This window comes from Malus domestica, chromosome 13 (assembly GCF_042453785.1).
Source record: "Malus domestica chromosome 13, GDT2T_hap1".
NCBI lineage: Eukaryota > Viridiplantae > Streptophyta > Magnoliopsida > Rosales > Rosaceae > Malus > Malus domestica.
Window position 1 is genome coordinate 944,567 of NC_091673.1, and position 23,127 is coordinate 967,693.

General features: G+C 34.9%; 2 protein-coding genes and 1 long non-coding RNA gene across 3 annotated transcripts; 2 read left to right on the forward strand and 1 right to left on the reverse strand.

Moving 5' to 3' along the window:
• Window positions 1–3,144: 3,144 nt before the first annotated feature.
• LOC103424780 (uncharacterized) lies at window positions 3,145–5,165 on the reverse strand. Its single transcript, XR_527829.4, has 4 exons — window positions 4,817–5,165; window positions 4,094–4,128; window positions 3,806–3,863; window positions 3,145–3,502 (listed from the first exon to the last, which is right to left on the reverse strand). It is a non-coding gene; the product is annotated as an uncharacterized lncRNA (long non-coding RNA).
• Window positions 5,166–13,696: 8,531 nt separating this feature from the next.
• LOC103430610 (purple acid phosphatase 3-like) lies at window positions 13,697–18,463 on the forward strand. Its single transcript, XM_008368755.4, has 7 exons — window positions 13,697–14,139; window positions 16,885–17,041; window positions 17,152–17,259; window positions 17,390–17,517; window positions 17,690–17,818; window positions 17,912–17,979; window positions 18,117–18,463. Exons 1-7 carry the CDS (start codon window positions 13,930–13,932, stop codon window positions 18,328–18,330), a joined length of 1,014 nt encoding a protein of 337 aa, XP_008366977.2. The 5' UTR covers window positions 13,697–13,929; the 3' UTR covers window positions 18,331–18,463.
• A 939-nt stretch (window positions 18,464–19,402) lies between these two features.
• On the forward strand, window positions 19,403–22,046 carry LOC114820656 (purple acid phosphatase 8-like). Its single transcript, XM_029091767.2, has 6 exons — window positions 19,403–19,721; window positions 20,699–20,855; window positions 20,956–21,063; window positions 21,161–21,417; window positions 21,540–21,607; window positions 21,699–22,046. Exons 1-6 carry the CDS (start codon window positions 19,548–19,550, stop codon window positions 21,931–21,933), a joined length of 999 nt encoding a protein of 332 aa, XP_028947600.2. The 5' UTR covers window positions 19,403–19,547; the 3' UTR covers window positions 21,934–22,046.
• The last annotated feature ends 1,081 nt before the right edge of the window (window positions 22,047–23,127 follow it).

Consider the following 23,127-nt stretch of genomic DNA (forward strand, 5'->3'; position numbering starts at 1 on the left):
CCTTTGTTGTGTTAACAGTTTGGCTGCTATTTAGTAGCCTTGGGGAGCAAGGCAGCATTTGTTTTGTTTGCTGCGGGTAAAAACTAATTGGATTGAATTATAATTTTTGAAGATATATATAATTTAATTTGCAAGATGTCAGATACATACTTTATATTTGTATCAAACTAGAAAAAAAAATTATATATATGTATGTATATATATTTCACATATAGACACTGAGAAGACACATCCAAAAATAGGGGCACTCAGTACTGTTGACTCTCTCATTGATAACACAAACATGTTTCCAAAAAGCTGATTTAATTAAAGGTACGGTCTGATGTATTCGGCTGGCTGGAATATCATATCAGGGATGGCCTCAGAGCATGCAATATGCAAGTCGTTTGTAGAATTGTAGTTCGAGTTTTTCCAGAGCCGCCGGCAGAAATTCACAAGTTGGTGTATAAACAAATTAAATGGATTTAAAATTAATGGTAAGTGACCATCGACCAGTATCTTAACCTAACATTGAAGTGTATACTATACTTTCCAATCACAATGCAACTTGTTCACAAGATTCCAATTTTAAATCATCCGGCAAAAACAGCAATTTTAACAACTCCAATCAAATAAAAAAATTGTATAGTTTAACACCACTAATTATATATACTCGTTAAACTATCATAATCAACCAATATCAATGGGTTCATAATTTACACACCATACGTATTTTTGGGATTTGATAGGCACTAATGACAGCCACAAGAAGCAAACCACCAATCCAATTTTCTTATTTGGATGGATGGCGTGCCCAATGTTTCCAATAAAAATGTCATCTTTTTGTCATATTGAAAAAAACACAATATTTTACGCTGTGTTTTTTCTGAATGTTTGTGTTTGTGTTCTTGTACCTCCGCGATTTTGTATTAATTAACATGATCTCCTAATGATACATATTAATTATTAGCATATGTGCTCATAGTTGTTATTTAGGGCATATATATTTGGTGAGATATTTGGGCAAATTGGGGCACAACAAGCTAGTCACGTCCGTTCGGCCCCATCCTAGTTAATATTAAGTGATGCAGGCTTAGCTTCACCTCATCAGCTTGAAATCAGCAAATTACAAGCACGTAACAATTACATATCATTGCGTCTTAGGGTTTTCCAATCTTTTCCTTGAAAACCAAACCATCAAAAATTAGTTAGCCCTTGAACCTCAAGTTTCTTTACACAAAATCCCACATATTTTTTTTGTCTGAATAAAACTTATTTACCAGGTTATGTATAAGCAAATTCATTAATTCTGTTTGACTTTCCACGTTTTTCATTTTTAGATGTCTAAAATATCCCTAATTACTTATTTGGTATCTACAATTCATTATATGGATATTATGTGTATTAATATCATGAATTATTTTTCAAACTATGCAAATTTAAAAGGCGAATTAATGATTTTGGGAAAAAAAAAATGGTATTAATGCTATTCATCAGAGCATAAAAAGGAAGACTACCCAATTTTTTTTATCCATTACTCTTGGTCTTCAACCTCTATTTATCTATTATAAACTTTTTTATCTATTATTTTCTTTGATAAATATAGGTAAATATGTAATATTTTATATTACTTTGTATTTCATTCATATTTTTCCATGAAATATATTGTAATAATGTTGTATGGAAAAGGTATCTAAGTTATTTTAGTTTACCTATTTGAATATTGGAAAAACAATATCCCCACTTACATACATAATAAGGAGTAGGTAAATATTTTCATTCCACGTCAGGATAATTTGTAGATACACAAAAGCCAATTACACTTGGGTGTTATTGTACATTAATGTACCGACTGTTATGTTGTGACAACCTATCCTTAATTTTAAGATTTTATTAAATTCTAAAAGAGTGAATGGACGAAAACGCCTCTAGTGGTGAGATTGTTGACGTTCGTTGACCATCATTATGTGACTTGTATGAGCTATTATTTTACCATATTCTTGAAGTACTCGAAGGTACGAACATGTAGGCACAAGCGGAATTGAATTTGGAGTTACGATGGAGATTTTACGGACTTACAAACGTGAAGGGTGATTTGGTAATTTTAACATCTCGGGAGATAATTTTATGGTTTGTCCTTTTGTAGCCTTGGGCTATGTATCATGTGGGACCCACACCCCGTACTCCTCCTTCACTCCCATGTCTCCCTATTTCTGGAGCGCTCTTTATCTCTCCCTTATTTCAAGGGGTGTGATATCCACACACCCCATTTTACTTCTCACACACCTTTTTAATTTTCGGCCGTCGGATCAGATCAATTAGAGAAGATCAACGGACATAAATTAACAAAGGGTGTGTGAGAAGTAATTTGAGGTGTGTGGATAGCACACCCTTACTCTCTCCATTCTCTCTCATCTAACTCTCTATCTTTTCACTCTCTTTCTCTCTCTGTAAACACAGAGACCAGCCATCACCACCACACATCCGGTGAGCTTCACTAAACCACCACCTTAAGGCCACTACCTATCATCCTTTCCAAAACTCAAATTCAAGGGGATCAGACTCCTTCACATCTCATATGGACTCTTTACCTCTCTTACTCACTTTGTGCTCACTGTACAGAAGTAACCATGGCGATCGCCAACGCCCAGTTTCACGACCACCGTCGTCTTTGTCTCCAACCCACCACGAAAGCAGTACCATGTACAAACGCCCTGTTTGGGCATCCAAACCCTAAAAGTCACTACTAGAAATTTTGACTTTACCGACAAAAGTACTTTGTCGGCAAAAGTCAAAATTTGTTGGCAAAGAGTCTTCCCCAACAAAAAATTTTGTCGGTCATTTCGTCACGCAAAGCATGTCGGGTAAGAGTTTTCCCGACAAATTTTTGTGTTTCGTTGGCTAAGGTTCAATTTTTCCCAACAAACTAATTTTTGTCGGCATTTACATCTTTCCCGACAAATATTTCATCAGTACAGAGCTTTTATGCCGACAAATAATACTTTTTAGCCAACAAATTATGTTCATCATCATGGATATTTTGTCGGCACAGTCTTCTCTCCCGACAAAATTAGTGTCGTCGGGAAAGACATTTAATTTATATAAAAAAATAACGCTTTAATGCTCAACTATTATATATGCAAATCCAAATACAATACAAAAAAATTGTTAAGAAATAATACTTTATTGATTGATAAATTTCAAATGTACATCTAGAGTGCTTATACAAAAGCATGTCACACAATAAAATTATCCTACTGCCATTCCTTAAAGTCGGCTGCCATGTAGCATTATGCAAGAGCTTGTGTCATGAGGAAAGGGGCATTCCCAGCTTCATTTCCACGCAAGAAAATGAGCATTCCCAGATTTATATCAAATGGCCTTCAAAAATCCATTAGCACCAAATATGCAGGAGCTTGTGTCATGGGGCAAGATGAGAAGAATTTAGTGGCTTACTGAAGACCATGAGTTTGCGACCTCAAACCTTGGATGATATAGCACCATAGTAGAAAATGGGGAAGGGCTGCAATAACACCATAGTATTACAATAAACAATGAAAACTTAACCAATTTGTCAACAAGAAAGTATGTAGTTATATCTAATACTTTCCCATTACAAAGAGCCTAATCCCTTTCTAAGTTCATATTCCTCCAATCCCAATATACTTGAGACATTATATTGAATGTTAATTCACAAAGTCCTCCTTTACGATAGTCCAAATCGACATTACATTGAATGTTAACATTTAAAAGTTCAGTGCATGCCATATTTGGGTACTGCAAAACTAGGAAAAGTATTGACAAATAATTAGTTAATATCTATTACCTAATCAACCCGTAGAACAGTGCAGGCAGCATCTGCAGCATAATTGAGAGCAAAGAACCTGTAACAAACCACCCAACATAGAAGATTAATACCTATATCACATATGACAGAATCATTATGACAAGCTAGGGTCATAGTGTTTCTTAAACCAGAATCTAAGCAACATATAAACCTAGAATCTACAGAACCTACATGATTCCCTACACACAAATCCAAAGTACTAATGCAAGTAGAGGTTTGCCACAATATGCTGAAAGAAATAATTTCAAAAGTCAATTGCAACCTTACCTTTGTTCACATGTGAATAGGCATGTCATCACAACCTAGCAAAAAGGGAAAGCTGCTTAAACTGATTATGAATTCAGAAACTAGAAAATGAGTATTCCCAGTTTTAGACCAAACGGCCTTCACTGAAACCAACCCAAAGTTCAATAACCCCACATATGCAAACTCTAACATTTAAAAAGATTATATTACATTTAGCACAAACCAGAACACAAACTACAACATACTTTAAATAAGAATCCACCATCACAAGGCACTTGTAAGCATAAGAAGTTACATGGAGCGACTTCTGTTATCAAGCACATAGTTGCAATTAAGCACACCATCTTTGAGGGCATCAAACCTTCAAGCCCATTTCATTGCTCTAAAACATTTTGAGACCATTTTTCATGCTACTTCAGTTTCAATGTCAAGTACCATGAGCCTAATTTCAATTGATTACACAGAGGGATTGATTTTTGTGGTGCAAAGACTCACAATCAATTTTAACTATAAAACCATTACTGCAACTTGATTAAAGTCTCGCAGAAATTGAAGTTAAAAGCAATTAAATCCAGAACATGGATTACGCATCCTCAAACCCTAACTAAGGATCCTCCATCAAATCATTACCTAAAATCCCCTCAGAATTACATTGGAAAAACAAATCTAAGAAAGGAACCATAAAATTGAGACTAACAGAGAGCTGAGGGGAAGGATTAGAGTAGGTAGGGTTTGAGAACATACCCAAAACGTTTTAGAGAAACGAAGTGCAACGAAGCACCCAGTACTAGCGATTACGAAGCTAGAGTAGCAGGGGCACTTCAACGGCAACGGCAATAGAGAGTAGATGAAGCGATGACGATGGCGAGCCAAAAAACAATGTTGACGGAAAGCGAACGGTGGCACCGTGAGAGAGAGAGGGAGAGAGAGAAGGGGGCTGGGCTATCCGCATATAACAGGGTTTGTAGAAAATACATTGAATTTAGATTTAAGGGGGAAATTCTTTAAACTGAAAAATTGAGCGGGGAATCGAAAAGACAAAAAAAAAAAAAGAGCAGGAAAGAATAAATTCGCGCTCCTCTCTTGATGACGAACGGACATGTTTTTGCCAACTATTAGTTTATTTGTCGGCTTGAATGTTCTTTGCCAACAAACTTTTCATCGACATAGGTCTAAATGTTTAGAGCCGACGAATTAAATTTTTTGTCGGGCAAAGACTCTTGTGCTGACAAAATTTTACTTTATCGGCTTTAAGTTTGTCGGCAAAATAATATTTTCTTGTAGTGAGTCGAACTCGAAGCTCTCCGAGTATTTTTCCATCATCCTAGGTAAGGTAGGACTTGATATACTTTTAATCCTCTCCTTGTTGATGTTCTGAATGATTACTAGGTTGTTACGCGTGTCTTAATGGTGCATAAACCTCTCGAGGAAGGATTTCCTAGTTTTTTGGAAAACTATAGAACCGTGGTTGTCAAGCCATCTTTAGGCCATTTTTTCAGCCAACATCGACATTAACTCGGCCCCATTTTGGTATGGACTTGTTCTCTACATTTCTAGCTTCAATATGGCTTTTGAATCATCGAATTTGGTTGAGAATTAAGCTCGAAATGAGCTCTTAAAAACCTGCAAAGATCTGGAAATCACGATGAAGGCGTGTGGGTGCATGTGGCTGCCCATGTAGCCACCTTGTGGTGGCGCGTAGAGGAATTTGAGGTCCCTCCTTAGGTTTCTTGACGTGCCGAACCTGAATTCGTCGTCCGTTTTCTAAAATTTGTTCGTTTTAAAATAGATTCTTTACTAGCCATACTTTGTACCAAAAACGCGTTTATACGTTAGTACGTTATATATTTATGTAAATGGTTTCATTTCTAGGTGAAACGCATTGCAAGGATCTTCGATGCTCACAACTCGAGTTTGACTCGACAACATGATTTGTGAGTGGATCTTTGCTTTTTAATATTACATATTTATTTAGTTTCCACATATATATATATATCATAAAGAATTTTCCACATTACGCCTAGTTTAGACTAACGTTTTTAAGAATTAGCGTATTGACCTAATTTATGAAATTTTAATAAATTCTATGGGATGCACATTCACGGGATGCATATTTTGATTTGATGTCATAAATATATTTACCGTCGCAAATATTATTATTTACAACTGTGGATTACAAATTTTTTGTAGTATGATCATATTTACGTTATCTACTCATCGAGTGCTACACTGGTGTTTGTACTCGCCCGGGCTAGGGCCAGGCCTCACATGTATGTTCACATCACACCGTACGCTCACTTGGGATCCATTGTAGGTGTCAATCATGTCCTAAATTGCTATAGGCAATTAGGACTTGTATGTGATGCGCATAGCGCCAGTTTTCATGTGATTGTAGTACTAGAGCGTAAATCATTATTACACCTAGTCCAATTCATGTCAGAATATCTTTGCATGAACTCGTGTGTCAGCATATGTCGATGAGCACCCAATATGATATGTTTGTTATGCAGATATGATTACTTGACGTTATGTGTTTATTTACGAAATGTTGGACACTTTGCATTCCTGAGATAGTGCTGGCTTCGGTAAGTATTTTCATACTATACGTAATATATATATTTGGAAACTATACTTGTTTTACGGCGAGAGGTTATTATGTTTTCAAAAATGTTTTTACAAAGCTTTATTTTTAGGCTCACTCACCTTTGTTTTTTCGCCCCTCCAGAGTTAGTGGTAGAGCTTATGTGTCGATGAGAATTCTTGGCAAATCTTGGTATAGGTGATTACCTTCGATGGTATAATTCTTATCCTACCTCTACTGTACTTTACTTATGCTCTGCATCACGTGTGAATTGGGTTCAATCTTGCTCACATGAGCACTCTTATATTTAGGCACTTATAGGTTTAAATTTATTCACATTTCCACATCACTACATTTTATGGCTTCGTCATCTTCCTAGTGTTGGCCGCCAGCATAGCTCGATTCGGAGTCCAGATGAAAATTCCGGGTCGGAGTGTGTTATATGTTATAGATAAATTACCAAAAGTATGAGAATATAACAGGTAAATTACTCAAAAATATGAAAATATTAAAATATAGTACCGTTATTTGTATAAGTAAATTAGTAGGCAAGTTTAACCATTATACTTATGTAGAATAATTTAACATGAAAAAATGATGTATTTTTATTTTTATTTTGATAAGAATTTGATTCCATCGAACAGTAGTAAACGATGCAGCTATTATATATTATATACGGTAATGCATTAGATTGTCGGAAAAATAAAACGTTAATTGGCTAACCTAGGCCCTGATAGGCCTAAGGGATTTTTTGAAATATAAAGTAGCCTAAAACATGTTATCTTATGAACCTTATAGAGGAATCGAATATGCACATATCGAACAGTTGGTTGGCTCTGAATTTGCCGTCTATCCAATACTTTGCGCATTTGAATGAATCACATAATTGAGATAGTTAATGGGATGAATAATATATTAATAATAATTGGGTAGAGAATAGATGTACGGCATATATATATATTATATCAAGATTAATCAAGATCAAGATGCAATTAATTTAACATACATGAGCCTGCAACTTGCCCCGGGGGGAGGAAACCTTGCAAATCAAATGAAAGCTAAAAAAAATGCCGCAGACTGTAAGATTATTGGTCGATGCTAAGTACTTTCTTGCTAAACAGAGTCTTTAAGTGATAACGTGGTGTCGGATAGCTAACCTTGAACGTTAATTTGTTCGACTTAAAGTTAACTTAACCTCACTTTCAACGTTACTTGATTGACTATGTTTACTTGATTTTGACCAATAATTAATTGTGGTAAATTTATTCATAGCTAACAAAAAAAGACGTCCACGAAATTGGATATCAAGTTTTTCATGCATACACGTTTTCTTTTTATTTTAGCTGTATTCTAATCTTTTTACTATATAAAGATACGTTGTTTATTTCAATGATACTCAATGCTGATTGGTTCATGTTTGTTTACTTTCCTTCTCACACAGTACGTCAACCTAAAGGAAGGAATATAAATATTTGTGCCCAGAAAATTAAATTGTTCGTGAATCATAACAGGGACTACCGTGATTTGTGATTCTTTGTGGAATATATGAGATATCATGACATATGTGACACTTGTACTGTTGACACACACCCAACTAGAACTCCAAATTATTAACACAAACGAAGACTTAAGGTTATCTTTTAAGTATTAATTATTGTAGATTTGACCTTATTCTCTTTTCTTTATGAATATCTATTCATCTTTTCTCAGTTTCTTTTCAGACGAAGAAAAAGAAACAACAACCACAAGTCGCTTTGAAAACTTTTTTTTTTCAAATTTGACTTAGGCCTAATGGTGGATATGCCATTCCTAAGCATATTATTCGTATTCGGACACAAACTATATATTAGTTCTTGTTCAGCCCACAAAATAATGGATTTATGTCTTCTTTTTTTTTGTTGGTCAATCACTCAATTTTCTGTCTTGGCCTTTACGTGACGAGGTTGCTTTTCTCGGTTCTTTGATATAAGGCCACAATGGGGTCAATGAGTGGGCTAATTCACACTTCAATGTATACACATCAGGCCCGTTTGATTTTTTTTAAGGGGAATAATGTTAAAAATGGAGAACTTTAACAAAAAGCTCCCGGTACTGTTTACTTTAACCAAAAATCATATTTTTACATTAAAAAGTCAATCATGATACTATTCACTTTACCTTTTATTTTTTCCTAATCGTTAAAACTCAAAGTTTTTAAACCTTTTTCATGAGTTTTCCTTTAAAAATATACTTCTCCTCACAAGCAATTTTAGCAGAAATGCATCTATTGTAAGCACTTTTTAATAAAAATGAAATACTTCTTGAAAAATAACTTAAAATCTAAAAGTTATATATTGTCAGAAACTCATTGGTGATCTAAAATACTTTTAATTTTTCAAAATCACTTCAAAACTTCCCGTATCAAGTCCAAATCGAAGGGAGAGGGAGACAAAAAAATGAATATATGATCTAATGGTATATATAAAAGGAAAAAGTCAATGAGTGCATTCAGTAAGTGGACTCGAAGAGAAAGGTTTAGGGTGGTTGTATGAATTACAGATGGACAAGTTTCCCTTTTTTCTTTTTGCTCAAAACTGGGACGAGTTTCTTTCTGATTCAACTTAATAACCTACAAAAAAGGAGTTGTATAAATTAAGCTGAAAAACTATGAACTAAGGGGGAGGTGGTGATCGTGAGCTGTGTACGTATCTTTAATGCTCAACTGATCTCTCTTCTTTTGCATTCGATTAGCTTAACCCTTAATATATATATATATATATATATATATATATATGTTACGATCAGAAACAGAATAAAGAGAGAAAAGAAAAGGAAGAACGGCATCTGTGATTATACCACCGATGCCACCTGCGACCCGTGATGATGCTCTCCATACCGTGCCTTCAAAGGTGTGATCACAATTCCCTTATTTTTTTTCAACCCTTCGTTTTTCCCCCTTCTCTTGTCTATGCATGCATGCATATTTATGCGCACGTAAGTATTCTTGAAATTAATTTGTGCATAGTACTTGTTTTGATTGCTAAATTGATGATAGCTAATCAATCCTTATTATTGAACCGGTTTATGTGATGGATCTAATCTACTCCTACGTCATACCCGGCCCATCATTCTACGCCCAACCTCACCACTGGGCTAACCATAGTTGGCTTTCGATCAAGTGTCATTTCAACATAGCTAGAAACATGATCAGTTTTTTTTTTTTTTTAATTAATGGTGTTTCATTTAATTTTGTTTAAAGGATTTGGATGCGACACGGCAGCAGTAATCAACATTCTAGCACAGAGGAACGTAATGCAGAGCGCTGCCATCGAAAAGAAATTTTTGATAGTCACGATACAGTTGCTGGTAGTATATATTAGGGTGCGTTTGTTGCACCGGATTATATCGAAAATTGGTTTCAGGGACTAAGTTGGATTGGTTTGGCTTTGACTAAGCTAAATAAGAATTATGAAGCGTTTGGTGCAGCACTGAACAATAAAAATGTTCATTTTATTTATTATTAAATTAGTATTTTGTAGTTATTTCGATATCTAAACACCTAATTAATTCTAAAAAATATTGTTTGACCATTTATTAAGTTATCTTTTTAGTCAGCACGAGTCGGACTTAGCGTCATTTATACTAATCCTGTCTTACGCCAAACATGGGATTGCTATCCCAGCTAAGCCAGTCCCCACCAAGGATGCCTAACAAACGGGGCCTTAAGGTACTGCGGTACGAAGGTCCGGAAGGGATGGTACAGAAGGATGCGGAAGCGCTGAATAAGGCCGGAGAGAAGAAATTGGGAACTGATGAGAAGGTTTTCATACAAAAGAATATATATATTCTGAGCAATTAATTATGTTACAAAAAAAAAAAATTCTCAAGCAAATTACAATTGTCTCTTCTCATATCCATCGCTTGTATGGGCAAAGTCATCATGTGTAACGTTCCCATCATGTGTAACGTTCCCAAATTTGAACCTAGACGATTATCTACCATTTCCTTCCTCAAATTACAGATTCTTACCAATCTGCGAAGGAAATTACGAGATAACTAGCTCAGTTTGTAAAACAATTAATTTACAAGTTGGCGATACTCTTATACATGTACATGTCATTATTAATTTTTTGGCCGCATGTGTACACTATTGATTCTCTGCAGAATTCCAATTTTTATTCTTCTGATATTCCACATGATTTCCAAGTTGTCCTTAAGTCAATTAGATAACCAGAAAACAGCACATATATCCTCATAATATTCATAAAGTCATAATGTGGATTCGATGCTTGTGTTCATAAATTCTTCATAATAAAAAATAAATAAAAGATAGAATGATCATTGGATCGATCGTTCATTTGGTAAGTGGATATGGTCGCAGGATCTGTCGGGGACCTTTGGATATGGAACATGTCGCTGTTCTCAGATTAATTTGGATAGGCATGCACATGCATGCAGTGGAATGATATATGATGAGGATCCCCTGCACATGCAAATACTGCAGCTTCATCGATCGAGCAATTTCTATTGGTTTTGATTCCTCTATGTTTAATCAAGAAATTAAACCTGTAACACGTATTCAGAAACCGTATGATCACAAATGACCTAATAATAAGTTGATTCGTTCATCATATATCAATATCATGGCCTTCATTTTCATCTAATAATCCAAAATTTCCCCATACATCCACAAAACTTATACAAAAATAATTAGATATGGGAGCATGTCATGTAGGTCCCCTCTGAGACGGTAAGAACTAGCTAGGCTGGGATGTGCCACTTTATATATTAAATGCCTTTTGGCTGATATAAATTAGGTTGCAAAGATAAGAAAAGTGAAGAGATATCGTTTGGTGGGGATTTTTCCACAAGTTGACACCCATATCCACATATAGCTGTTTTCAATCTCAAATTATTCACAAAATACGTAAACAGACTAGGCTTTTTAATCACTTTCAGGCAAAGATCAATGAGACCTAAATTTACGGCGTGAACCTACTTCTTCTCGTGCCAACATTATTATTTTTTTTATTCAAACAATAGAATTACATATTGTTGTGATTGACATTGTACATCATTTGGTGTTAGGGATACAAGATTTTTCGTTCTCCGGTTTGTTTTTGCTTTCAGTTGTTGCAGTGCATACACTAGAACATACATTTTGTTAATTTTGACAGATTAAAGGCGGATTTGTGGTTGTGGATGCAGTTCAGAAAATAAAAATTCATGTTCCATATATATAGTGTGGACATCTACATCATTCATTTTGCATGCATACGCCTCATGCATCTTATAAACTTCTCTGCATGTATATGAGTATATCACGTTTCCTTGAAACTTTCTGGGACATTTCTAATATATAATTCCATACTAGTAACTGACCCTTAATTTAAACACCATAAGATAGCCCTAGAGCTACAAAAGGAAGAGATTCCTTGATCTACAAGAAAGCTAAGTACTCGTATAAAAGGAAATACAAACCGTATGAGGAGGACGCGTTGGTTGAACTCGGGGCAGTAACATTCCGGGGTCGATTATCCAAAGCTTTGTTAATTCTTTTTTATCCTTTCTTTTATTTGTTTACAAAACACTTATTGGAGTAATTCAGTTATATTCACTTTAATTGTAGGTGTTTTGTCTAATTATTTTTTTGGTGAAGGCGATGACCCTCCAAAAAAGAATCTGACTTAATAAAACTTAAAAATCCAACTAAAGCTATAGTCACCCATTCTCCCACATGTCGTGCAGGAATGCGTTGAGGAATCCCTCCAAAAGATGGCGTTCGAACTCCCAAAAGAGAATATAACTTAAAAATTTAACAACTAGCTTTGAGTAGACTAATTTGAATTTAGAACTTGGTTTAGTCTAGATTGTATTCATCATAGATAACTGAACTATGGATTATAATTGATATGTTATGACCAAATTAGTAGCCTGCTTAATTTACAGTATGTTTGAAACTGCATTAGGCAGTTGCCCATATATAGTGGCAAATAATTATAACCCTATTTTTAGTTACGCTCTTTAGAACTCAGTTTTGATACTCTTTGCCCCTTGAAATTCAAAAGTCGCCACTTTACTCATTGAAACTCAAAAGTCGCTACTGTACTCTCCAAAACTCAATATTCGCTCCACTTTAGCTTAGTTATGTGTATTTCGTTAAAAAACCGTTAAGTTTAGGCTTATTTGTAGCTAAGCTACCTGAAACTCGATTTTAATCACACTTTGCCCCCTGAAACTCAAAAGTCGTCACTTTACTCCTTGAAACCCAAAATTCGCTCCACATTACCTTGTTTATGTTATTTCCGACTATGACGATGCCTCACCCCCATCTCTTCATGATCTTCCGTCTCTCCCCATCTCCCTCTTCCTAAACGAAATCCAAATACCTCATCATGGCCCGTTTGACACCTTTACTCTATGTCCAGGAATTGTTCTAAAAAAATACCCAGGGATTATTTATGCTATTTTTCCGATTAAGAATATAACAAATCAAGAAATTAATGGAACTAATGATAAGGTAGATAGAGATGGAGGAAGAAGGGATGAATGTACAGACAATGATGAGAGAGAGAGGGGGGGGGGGAGCGGAGAGTTACTTAACGGAATACACAGAAACAAGCCAAAGTGGAGCGACTATTATGTTTTAGGGAGTAAAATGATGACTTTTGAGTTTCAAGAGACAAAGTGTGATCGAAATTGAGTTTCATGAAATGTAGCTATAAACAAATACTTATTCTAGAAATGTGCTTTTTAATCCACATTGACATATTTGTCCCTTTTTTTTAATAGAAATAACATAAAGATGATAATGTGAAGCGAATTTTGAGCTTCAAGAAATAAAGTAACAACTTTTAAATTTTAGAAAGTAAAATAGAATTAAAATCAAATTTCAGAAAGCGTATAGATAAAAATAAACCATAATTATGTGATGTGGGTGAATGTCACGCCTTCACCAGTGGATCCCTTAGTGCGATGTACGTAAGTGGAGGTTTCTTGTCCATTTGTGTATAATAAATCGTACAAGTCATGTGTGGCCTCGCGAACCTCATGCTGTCCATTACTCTTGTTGGTTCTATATTCCCTTTTTATCTATTATTCATGTTAAGCCACCCTATTGTGCAGTACTGCTTAAACCACACGCATCGTCATCGATAACTTTCTGTTTAATATATCTATTTATCTGTTAATTAATTAGTATGCAACGTTAACCCAACTCGTCAACCATATAAATAGATAGCTTGCCTTGCTTTGCTTTGCTCACCATTCCTCTACTCTTACTTTTGTTCCCACCTAGATGCTAGATATGGAAAACATGACCGTGATGAGGTCAAGTATTCTGTTCTCTGGTCTAATAATTCTATGCACCCTGTCATCTTTTACATCTTCTGCAGCGGAGCTACCACGATTCCCGCACGCAGCGAAAGCGGATGGGTCTATAAGCTTTTTGGTTCTGGGGGATTGGGGAAGAAGAGGAGCCTACAACCAATCTCAAGTTGCTAATCAGGTACATTACTTCCTTATAATACTTGATTTCTACGTCGATGTACATACAGCTTGATTATTGTGTTTTCTTAATCTTAATATTTTACCTGTTTCTAGTATCTATCATGTAAACAATAATTAGTGTAGGGAAAGTGTATACAGGTGTCAGAAGTTCAATGAGTGTCGTAGACTGGTAGCTTAAATAGTTGCTTGTTTCCAACAAAATTTCTCAATCTCAATATATATCCGATATCGGAAAATTTAAGCTTTTCCAAAGTATTACGTAATGTTAAAGCCTCTTCACCAATTGTCATGAATGAAGTGTAAAGGTGACTTAGATAAGTTAGGTGCGCTCTAATTCTAGTGAGATGTGTCATAATAACATAGTAATGTTCTTAAACTCAGGAAACCTTTAAGGGAAGGGATCTCTATTTTTCAAAAAAAAAAAGGATACTCTCTTGACTGTTAGATCTGACTTTAATGAAATTATGTGGTTGAGATTCTGTGGCCTGTGATTTAATCTCAACCACATAATTTCATTAAAACCAGATATAACGGTCAAGAGGGTGTTTCCATTTTTTTGAAAAATATGGATCATTTTCCTTAAAGAGCCTGCTTAAACTCATATTCTTACACTATATATATAACACTATATATATATATATATGCATCTTTACGGATAACAATTAATTGGTTTTGAGTTGGATGCTCTATTTCTTTTTCTTTCTTTTTTTATATTAAAAAAAAACAACTGGTCTACTCCTTTCTAGCATAATATGTAACGTTGTACATTTTTAAATGAGAAATGAAATACCTTGTCTTAGAAAATTAAATTATTTAGACTCTTCAATTATATCCAAAATTTTGAATTGATGTTCAATTAATTAATTATATGGAAAAGTTGATTTTAGCCCAATTCTTATAACGTATTACAATTCAAAATTGTATATTTTCAAATTTAACCATTTGACTAGCTTTCCAATCAAACTTTTTCTTTTTAAGGTGATGAGTCAGATTAGGGTTTAGAAAAACTCTGAGCGAATTTTTCATACCTATTTGAACTATGAACTTGAGACTATATATTTGATAGGGTAATGCTAGGAATGTAAATCAGATTTTATAAACCATATGATATGATTATTGATGATTTGATTTAAATAGTTGATCTCCTTAGCATTACTTTATCAAACATATGGCCTTGTGTTGATAGTTCTACAAAGGTAGGGCAGTAGCATGCTAAAAACACAACTGAAGAGAGATAAAACAAAACGTGAGAAAGCAATGATTCAAACAAAAATATTAGAACGGCAGCTGAATCCTTGGGATGTTGTCTACCGAACTTCATTTTCTTTCAATGGCAGTTTTTGTAATTTGTAATGAAAACTATGGCTATATTTCACTTACATGGATTATCTTTCTAACTTATACGAATTATATTTAAAGCTATAAATATATATTGGTTTGATCTGGTGGAGAATATTATCACTACTTCAGTGGCAACGAGAAGGATATCCAATATTCTGAGACTGAGTACTGGTTTGGTATTAATGTTTTTTTATAAAAAGTGGGTATAAAAAAAATTGAGCTCAAAAAGGTGTTTGTTAAACACTTAAAAACAACTTATTTTCATAGTTTTTGGTGAAAAAAGCTAAAAAGTGAAGCAATGTTGGATTATATGTTGAATGTTGGATTATGATTTCTTGTTAAACGTTGGATTATGATTTATTGTTAAACGTTAGATTATATGTTTAAGATAAAATTTATAAATAATTTTCTTTTTAAAATAAAGTATATTTAGTAACTCACCTTTATTTGTTAAGAAAATTAAATTAATGGCACATCTAATACCATTTTTGGTTATTTCACACAGTCACAACTGTTTTATATAAAAGTTTACTAAACACTATAATACTTTTTTTTTTTTCCAAAAGCACTTTTACAAAAAAGTTTACTAATCACTCTGCTGTTTATTCTCACAACACAACAGAAACAGTTTTTTTTCTTCAAAGCATAACAATACCAAATCAGCCCCGAACACCATGATTTATCTACTTTAAGACCCAATCAAACTCTTACAAATAAAAAAGTATGAAAGATATTGGATTGGATTGAACACACCAATATATTGGGTGCTTCCATTTTAAGCATATACTTAAATGTATTTATATTATTGTAGCATAAAACCCCATTCCACGTTTGCTAGCATGGACAACCCATTGCGGAAATATTTGCCATAACTCTTTTGGTCCTGTATTATTCTCATCCCAATGTTTTGCTTGCATTACATGCACAAAAGGAAAATGGCCCCCTTTTTGCCGATAAATATTCAAAAAATAATGCGTTTATGAGTGTATTTTTCTTCTTCTAAATATCGAAAGTTTGGAGTGCAAAATAAGAATTTTGGAGTGCCAATAACAATTCCCTATATATATATATATTGTCCTACTTATTGCCAATAAATAATGCGTTCATGAGTTTCTTTTATTTTTTTGCTTTTCTAAATATTCTATTATTTTTTTTCTTTATTCGATTTAGAAGATAGATATAAAAAGAAGGGATGTGATATCCACATACTCCTTTTTACTCTCTCACATTTTTTTGGTTTTCGGCCGTCGGATCGGATGAATTGAAGAAGATCAACAGACAGAAATTAACAAGGAGTGTGTGAGAAGTAAAAAATAGTGTGTGGATAGCATACCCCTAAAAAGAAGTGTATGTCAGGAATGATTTAACTTTACCAACCTACTTTCATGCACTTAATTTCTAGATGGGAATAATTGGAGAGAAGTTGGATATTGACTTTGTAATATCCACCGGCGATAATTTTTACGAAAATGGATTGACGGGCATCGATGATCCACAATTTGAAGACTCATTTAGCAAAATCTACACAGCACCAAGCTTGCAAAAGCAGTGGTACAGTGGTATGTATTCCCAAACCTTAATTATATATTCACTTATAAAACAATAAGGAATTTTCTTTAAATTAAAAATATTAATTCATGTTTGTCTTTGTTTAATTATTGTATTGCAGTTCTGGGTAACCATGATTATAGAGGGGATGTTGAGGCACAGTTGAGTCCTGTCCTTAGGGAATTGGATAGCAAATGGCTTTGCTTGAGATCCTTCATAGTTGATGCCGGTAAGGCTAAGGCCATACTACATAACTATTATCAATAATTAATTATAATCTAAACAGGAGATTTAGTTTTTTAATAAGGATTTTTTTTTTTTTTGTTATTTATCTCAAAGTTATTTGCCTATTTTGGCAGAAATTGTGGAAATCTTCTTTGTGGATACAACTCCCTTTGTTGATAAATACTTCACTGATCCGGAGGGCTCTGTCTATGACTGGAGTGGCATATTACCCCGAAATTATTACCTATCAAATCTTCTCAAGGTAATTTGTTTTCTCGTCAAACATAATTAAGACTTACGACTAAATAAATTAACTTTAAAATATCTCCAAACAATTTTTAGAAACCCAAAAAATTAGCTCTATGCCTGCAGTTGTCTCTATACATTAGAGATGATATCTGTAATTAATAATTTGAATTTTTTCTCTGTGAAAGGATGTGGATTCAGCATTAAAAGATTCTACTGCAAAGTGGAAGATTGTGGTTGGTCACCACACGATTAGAACCGCTGGATATCATGGTGAAACGAAGGAGCTTGTAACACAGCTTCTCCCAATTCTTCTGGTACTTTACTCATGCTAAAACTAGAAAGGAAAACCAAAACGGTCGCCTTTTTCCCTTGTTTGTCTTTTTGCTCAAATGTCTATAAATTTTCAGGAAAACAATGTCGATCTTTACGCCAATGGCCACGACCATTGCTTAGAACACATAAGCAGTCCCAACAGGTACTAGCATTTTGTAACTCTTTAATACACATAAATTTAACAAATGAATCGATTTTATGTGTCTAAATAAAATTATTGTTCTATTAGTATATAACTACTTTTGTACATGGGATCTAATCTGAAGCATTTCTGTGCAGCCCACTTCAATTTCTAACAAGTGGTGGTGGTTCAAAGGCATGGAGGGGTGTAGTTAACCCGTACAGCCCAAGCGAAATGAAGTTGTACTACGATGGGCAGGGTTTCATGTCAGTGCAAATCAATCAAACCGAATTGGATATTGCATTCTATGATGTTTTTGGCAATGTCTTGCACAAATGGGGGACATCAAAGCCGCACTACTCTTTCATGTAGAGAGGTGGACATGCAGAAGTATATGCAATCTGTTTAAGGTTCTTAGTCTGCTATATATATATATTGTAAAGCAAGTAACAAGAGGCAATATTTTATAAGTGCCTATGTGATTAATGGAAATTATTTTGCTTAATCTTGCTAGCTGATCTGCTTAAACATAATTAAACTATTAATAGGAAGAAAACTGATCGCTTGTTCCTTTTCGGAAAGTAGCCCATCATTTTGAAGGACGAAGTAAATTCCGGCCTAGTCCATGAAAACCTAGCAGATGTTTGAATTATGGGATATGGGAATGCGATTCAAACTTGGGGGAAAAGTTCACTCTCCTTTAATTTGTAATTTATCTTCCTTTTCTTTTTCATATCTTTTTTTTTGTTTTGTATTATAACAAGTTAAGTTTATGTCTTCTTGGACTAGACATACTATTTTTTTTCGATGTCAATAAAATTCCCTACTTACCGTCGAATTTTCTAAAAATAAAAACAATTCGAACATAAATGAAAATATGAGTAATTGAAGCGAATGGTTGAAAACTAATAAAAGGAAGATTTGATGTTAATGATGGTGTACCAAAGTGTATACGGACGTTAAGTATAAGCTGTTCATTTATAGGGTTTTTGATAAACTTTTTTCTTTGTGGAAGATTAGGTGAGTTAGAATGACGTGGAGAGAGATTGAGACAAGGGGGGTTCGAAAAGAGAGTTAAGAATATTGCATTTATCATTTTATGGAAATGATAAATGCACATATTTTTTTGTATAGGCATTTTTTTAACAGCTATCTCTCTACCAAAGTCCGAGCTTTGAGATTATAAAAAACAAAGAAAAATGTTATGAATATTGCATTTCGTACTACATTGACATATTATCTAATGTGACAAGTGATGCACACATATTACGTCAATTAATCAATTGATCTCATTGTATGTTGGTTTCACACATTATTGGTACCTTAGTATAAATATTTGGTTTCACGAGTACCACTCAAAAAGAAATTATAAGATAAATTCTACAAGATCTGATGCGATTTTTCTAGAAAAATTAAATAAAAAGGAATAAATGAGGGTTCTTTTAGAAAAGCTGATACTATTGGGAACTTCAGGTCGTATATATATAGCTCTTCATCAAAGCCACTTGACTCAATTCTCTCAGAGTTTTCTGCGGAAAACTCAAACTCTCGTGGCTTCTTTGTCTAATACTTCTAATAATCATAAAGCCATGATTTCCTCCTTTCACTTCAAGGGATGCCTCCTGTCACTTTGTTTGGTTGCTTGCGCAGCTGAGCTTCAACGTTTTAAGCAGGCACCAAAACCAGATGGCTCTCTCAGCTTCCTGGTTGTCGGAGATTGGGGAAGACGGGGACAATACAACCAATCTCAAGTTGCTCTCCAGGTACGTTCTACATATGTATCATTTCATTTAAAATTTTCATTGTTATCATCTCTGTGTATTTTACATTTAAATGTTTGCATGCTTTTGCATGCTTTTGCATGTATATGATGTCGTTAATTTCATTGATTTAAGCTGATTCACTTACCTCATTTACATGCCTAATTATATTACTACGTTTCTTTCAAAAAATTTCACCATCTTTTGACAAAATTAAGCGATACTAAAATTTCATGAATTAAACTGAAAATTTACGCAAATAAAGGAAGAATATAAACGGTATTTGGGCCTTACCGACACTTAAAATATATATTGTGGATGAAAATAAATGAAAAGGTACCACAAATTGGTGTGCAGTCAAGTTCTTTGAATTTGAAGGTACAATTCCAGGCATATACCATATCAGTATCACTCTTTACATAAGCCTTGTTTGGGAGGGTATATTTCCAAGCATATCCTCTAGTACAAGCTAAGGCCAGAATTTGATACTCCATGCATATTCCAAAGGAGAAGGATTGTCTGCCATCCACTTCCGGTGCCCTTCTTGTGCCCTCCTGATTTGTGTGGTCACGATTAAGCCACGTCAATATTTTATATTGTTTTTTTATAGATATAATAAGACAAAAATAAATAGTAATTAAAATGTTGACGTGACTTAACCGTAACCACACAAACAGAAAGGCACATGAAAGGTACCGGAAGTGGAAGCAGACAATCCTTGTCCTATTCCAAAAGGGTCGTTTTCTGTCTCCAGTCTAGCAGTTTTCTTTCAATTTGGCAACCATCCCATCACTCACAGTATCCTTACTTATTTGGTACGTACCTGTGACTTTCAGCTCAAGAAAGATCTTGACTGGTTGTTTTGACTATTAGAGATGTTCATTCGGCAATGCATGTGGTTTAACTTAAGCAGATTTTATTAACTTTAATCCCTAATTAATTATTACTGACTTTATGTCGAAATTACTTGCGGATTGTAGATGGGGTTAATTGGAGAGAAATCAAACATAGACTTTGTCATCTCCACTGGTGATAATTTCTACGAAGATGGTTTGACAGGCGTCGACGATCCAGCATTTAACGAATCGTTTTCCAATATTTATACTGCTCCCAGCTTAAAGAAGCAATGGTACAATGGTAAATTACTTACTTACTCAGTTAATTATACCACACGTAATAATTCTAAGCAATTATGTATCCTTAATGGTATATTAAGTGGTTAATTTGTTTCATGCAGTGTTGGGCAACCATGACTATCGGGGTGATGTTGAAGCACAATTGAGTCCCGTTCTCAGGGCAATTGACAGTAGATGGTTTTGCTTAAGATCATTCATTTTAGATGCAGGTAGTATTTATTCGCACTCATTAATTAGTCACTAATAAGCCTTTTACCGATTTTATTATGTGCAACTAATATGTTTTGCTATTTGTCGGTACTCCAGAAATCGTAGATTTTTTCTTTGTGGACACAACCCCATTTGTGGATGATTACTTTACAAATCCAAAGGAGCATACTTATGATTGGAGAGGTGTGACTCCTCGGGCGGAATACCTTTCAAATCTCTTGAAGGATGTGGATTCAGCACTAAAAAATTCCACAGCAAAATGGAAAATTGTGGTCGGTCACCATACTATTAAAAGCGCAGGACATCATGGTGTCACCGAAGAACTTGTAAACCAACTTCTCCCAATCCTTAAGGTAACCTAGATGTTCCTAAACAATGCATTGACCCTTACTCTTGAGGTCTTACGTTTGACTTCTTCTTTTTAATATCGCTTGTTTGATTCTAACTTTTTATTTTCACTCCCACTTTTCTCCAGTCAAATAATATCGATTTTTACGTAAATGGACATGACCATTGCTTGGAGCACATAAGTGATTCTGATAGGTAAATTTGTACACACAAAAACTTGATATTAACCTGGTATTACATACGTAAGCACAAATTAATTTGGTTTAACTGGTTGTTAATTATGCAGTCAAATTCAGTTCTTTACAAGTGGAGGTGGGTCCAAGGCATGGAGAGGTGATATAAAGTCGTGGAGTCCAGAGGAGTTGAAGTTGTATTACGACGGACAAGGTTTCATGTCGTTTCACATGTCCAAGGCCAGTGCTGATGTTGCATACTATGATGTCTCTGGCAATGTCTTACACAAATGGAGCCTTTCCAAAGAGATCGACTCAGCCACTCACAGAACATTCACCTACTCTTAAAATAGTAACTCTGCCAGTTTAGTTATTGGAAAATAAAACTTACTCGTGTATAAGGCATCGTGAACATATCTGTTACACAAAAATTTCAATAATTGCAGTATAAATTCTTTAGTGATCTAGCTTAATCTAGTCTAAATTACGGTGTGGAGAATTCAAATGTTGGGGCAAAGAGGGAGGCACACTGCCTTGGCCAACTTGGCTACGCCTTATACCAAAAGAAAATGACAGTCAGCATTGGTATGAATACCCGAAGTGCATGCAGTATGTTGATGAAACTCGTGGTCAAACAACTCATCTCCCCTTGCTAATCGCGGTGGCTCCATCGTTAACTCGGCAATGTTGTAACAGTGTGACGGAAAAGTAGCTCATATCCAAGAACATGCAGTCTTGCCTGGCATATATCAAAACCCAACTGGTGATCAGAGGAAGTTTGGTCGGGTGAAAACCAGTACATATTACTAGATGCTGGCAAAGGTAGTCATAATTTATGAACATGATCATGCAGCAGACTCTGTGAGAGAAAGATATACGTTAATTATCCTCGTCATAACTAGCATCACGACTGAACCATAATGCCAGCGTGAGTCTTTCGCCATCAGTTATCTGCCAAATGATATCAGACAGCAAATCAGACCCACCAAGGAAAAAAGGATGTTGTGGCTGTCAGCTGTGTATATCACAACATCCTGACAAATATGTTCTCATTAATTTTGGTGGCGATGAGGTGCGCGACAGTGGTCGAGAAAACATTGGGTCTGTAGCCAGCCCAAATGGGTGAGCTAGCTCCTTGCATTCTTGGAGGGAAAGGAATTCGTGGAGGATGAGGCGGCGGCGACTGCCTTCTTCTGCTGCTTCTGGCTCACTCATTTTCGGCTCTCCGGTGCTGGGTGTAAAACAGTCGACGCAACAAATTGACTCAGACGAACAAGTGATTGGGAAATAGTTTTTAACTGCCACCTAACTTTTACCCTTGTTACAATTTACCACTCGAATCCTACTGAACCAGTTTATATTAGTTTAGATTTTCCCTCCGATTAAAAATAATAATTAAGAAAAGAATTACCTGAAAAGACTAATATACTCTTGAAACCGATTAGATGTATTACAGGTGCGTCATCTTCTGCGAAAATTAACTGAATAATTAAACGTAGGGTTTCGGGTTCCCGAAACGCATGGGTTAAAGAGGAAGCCAGT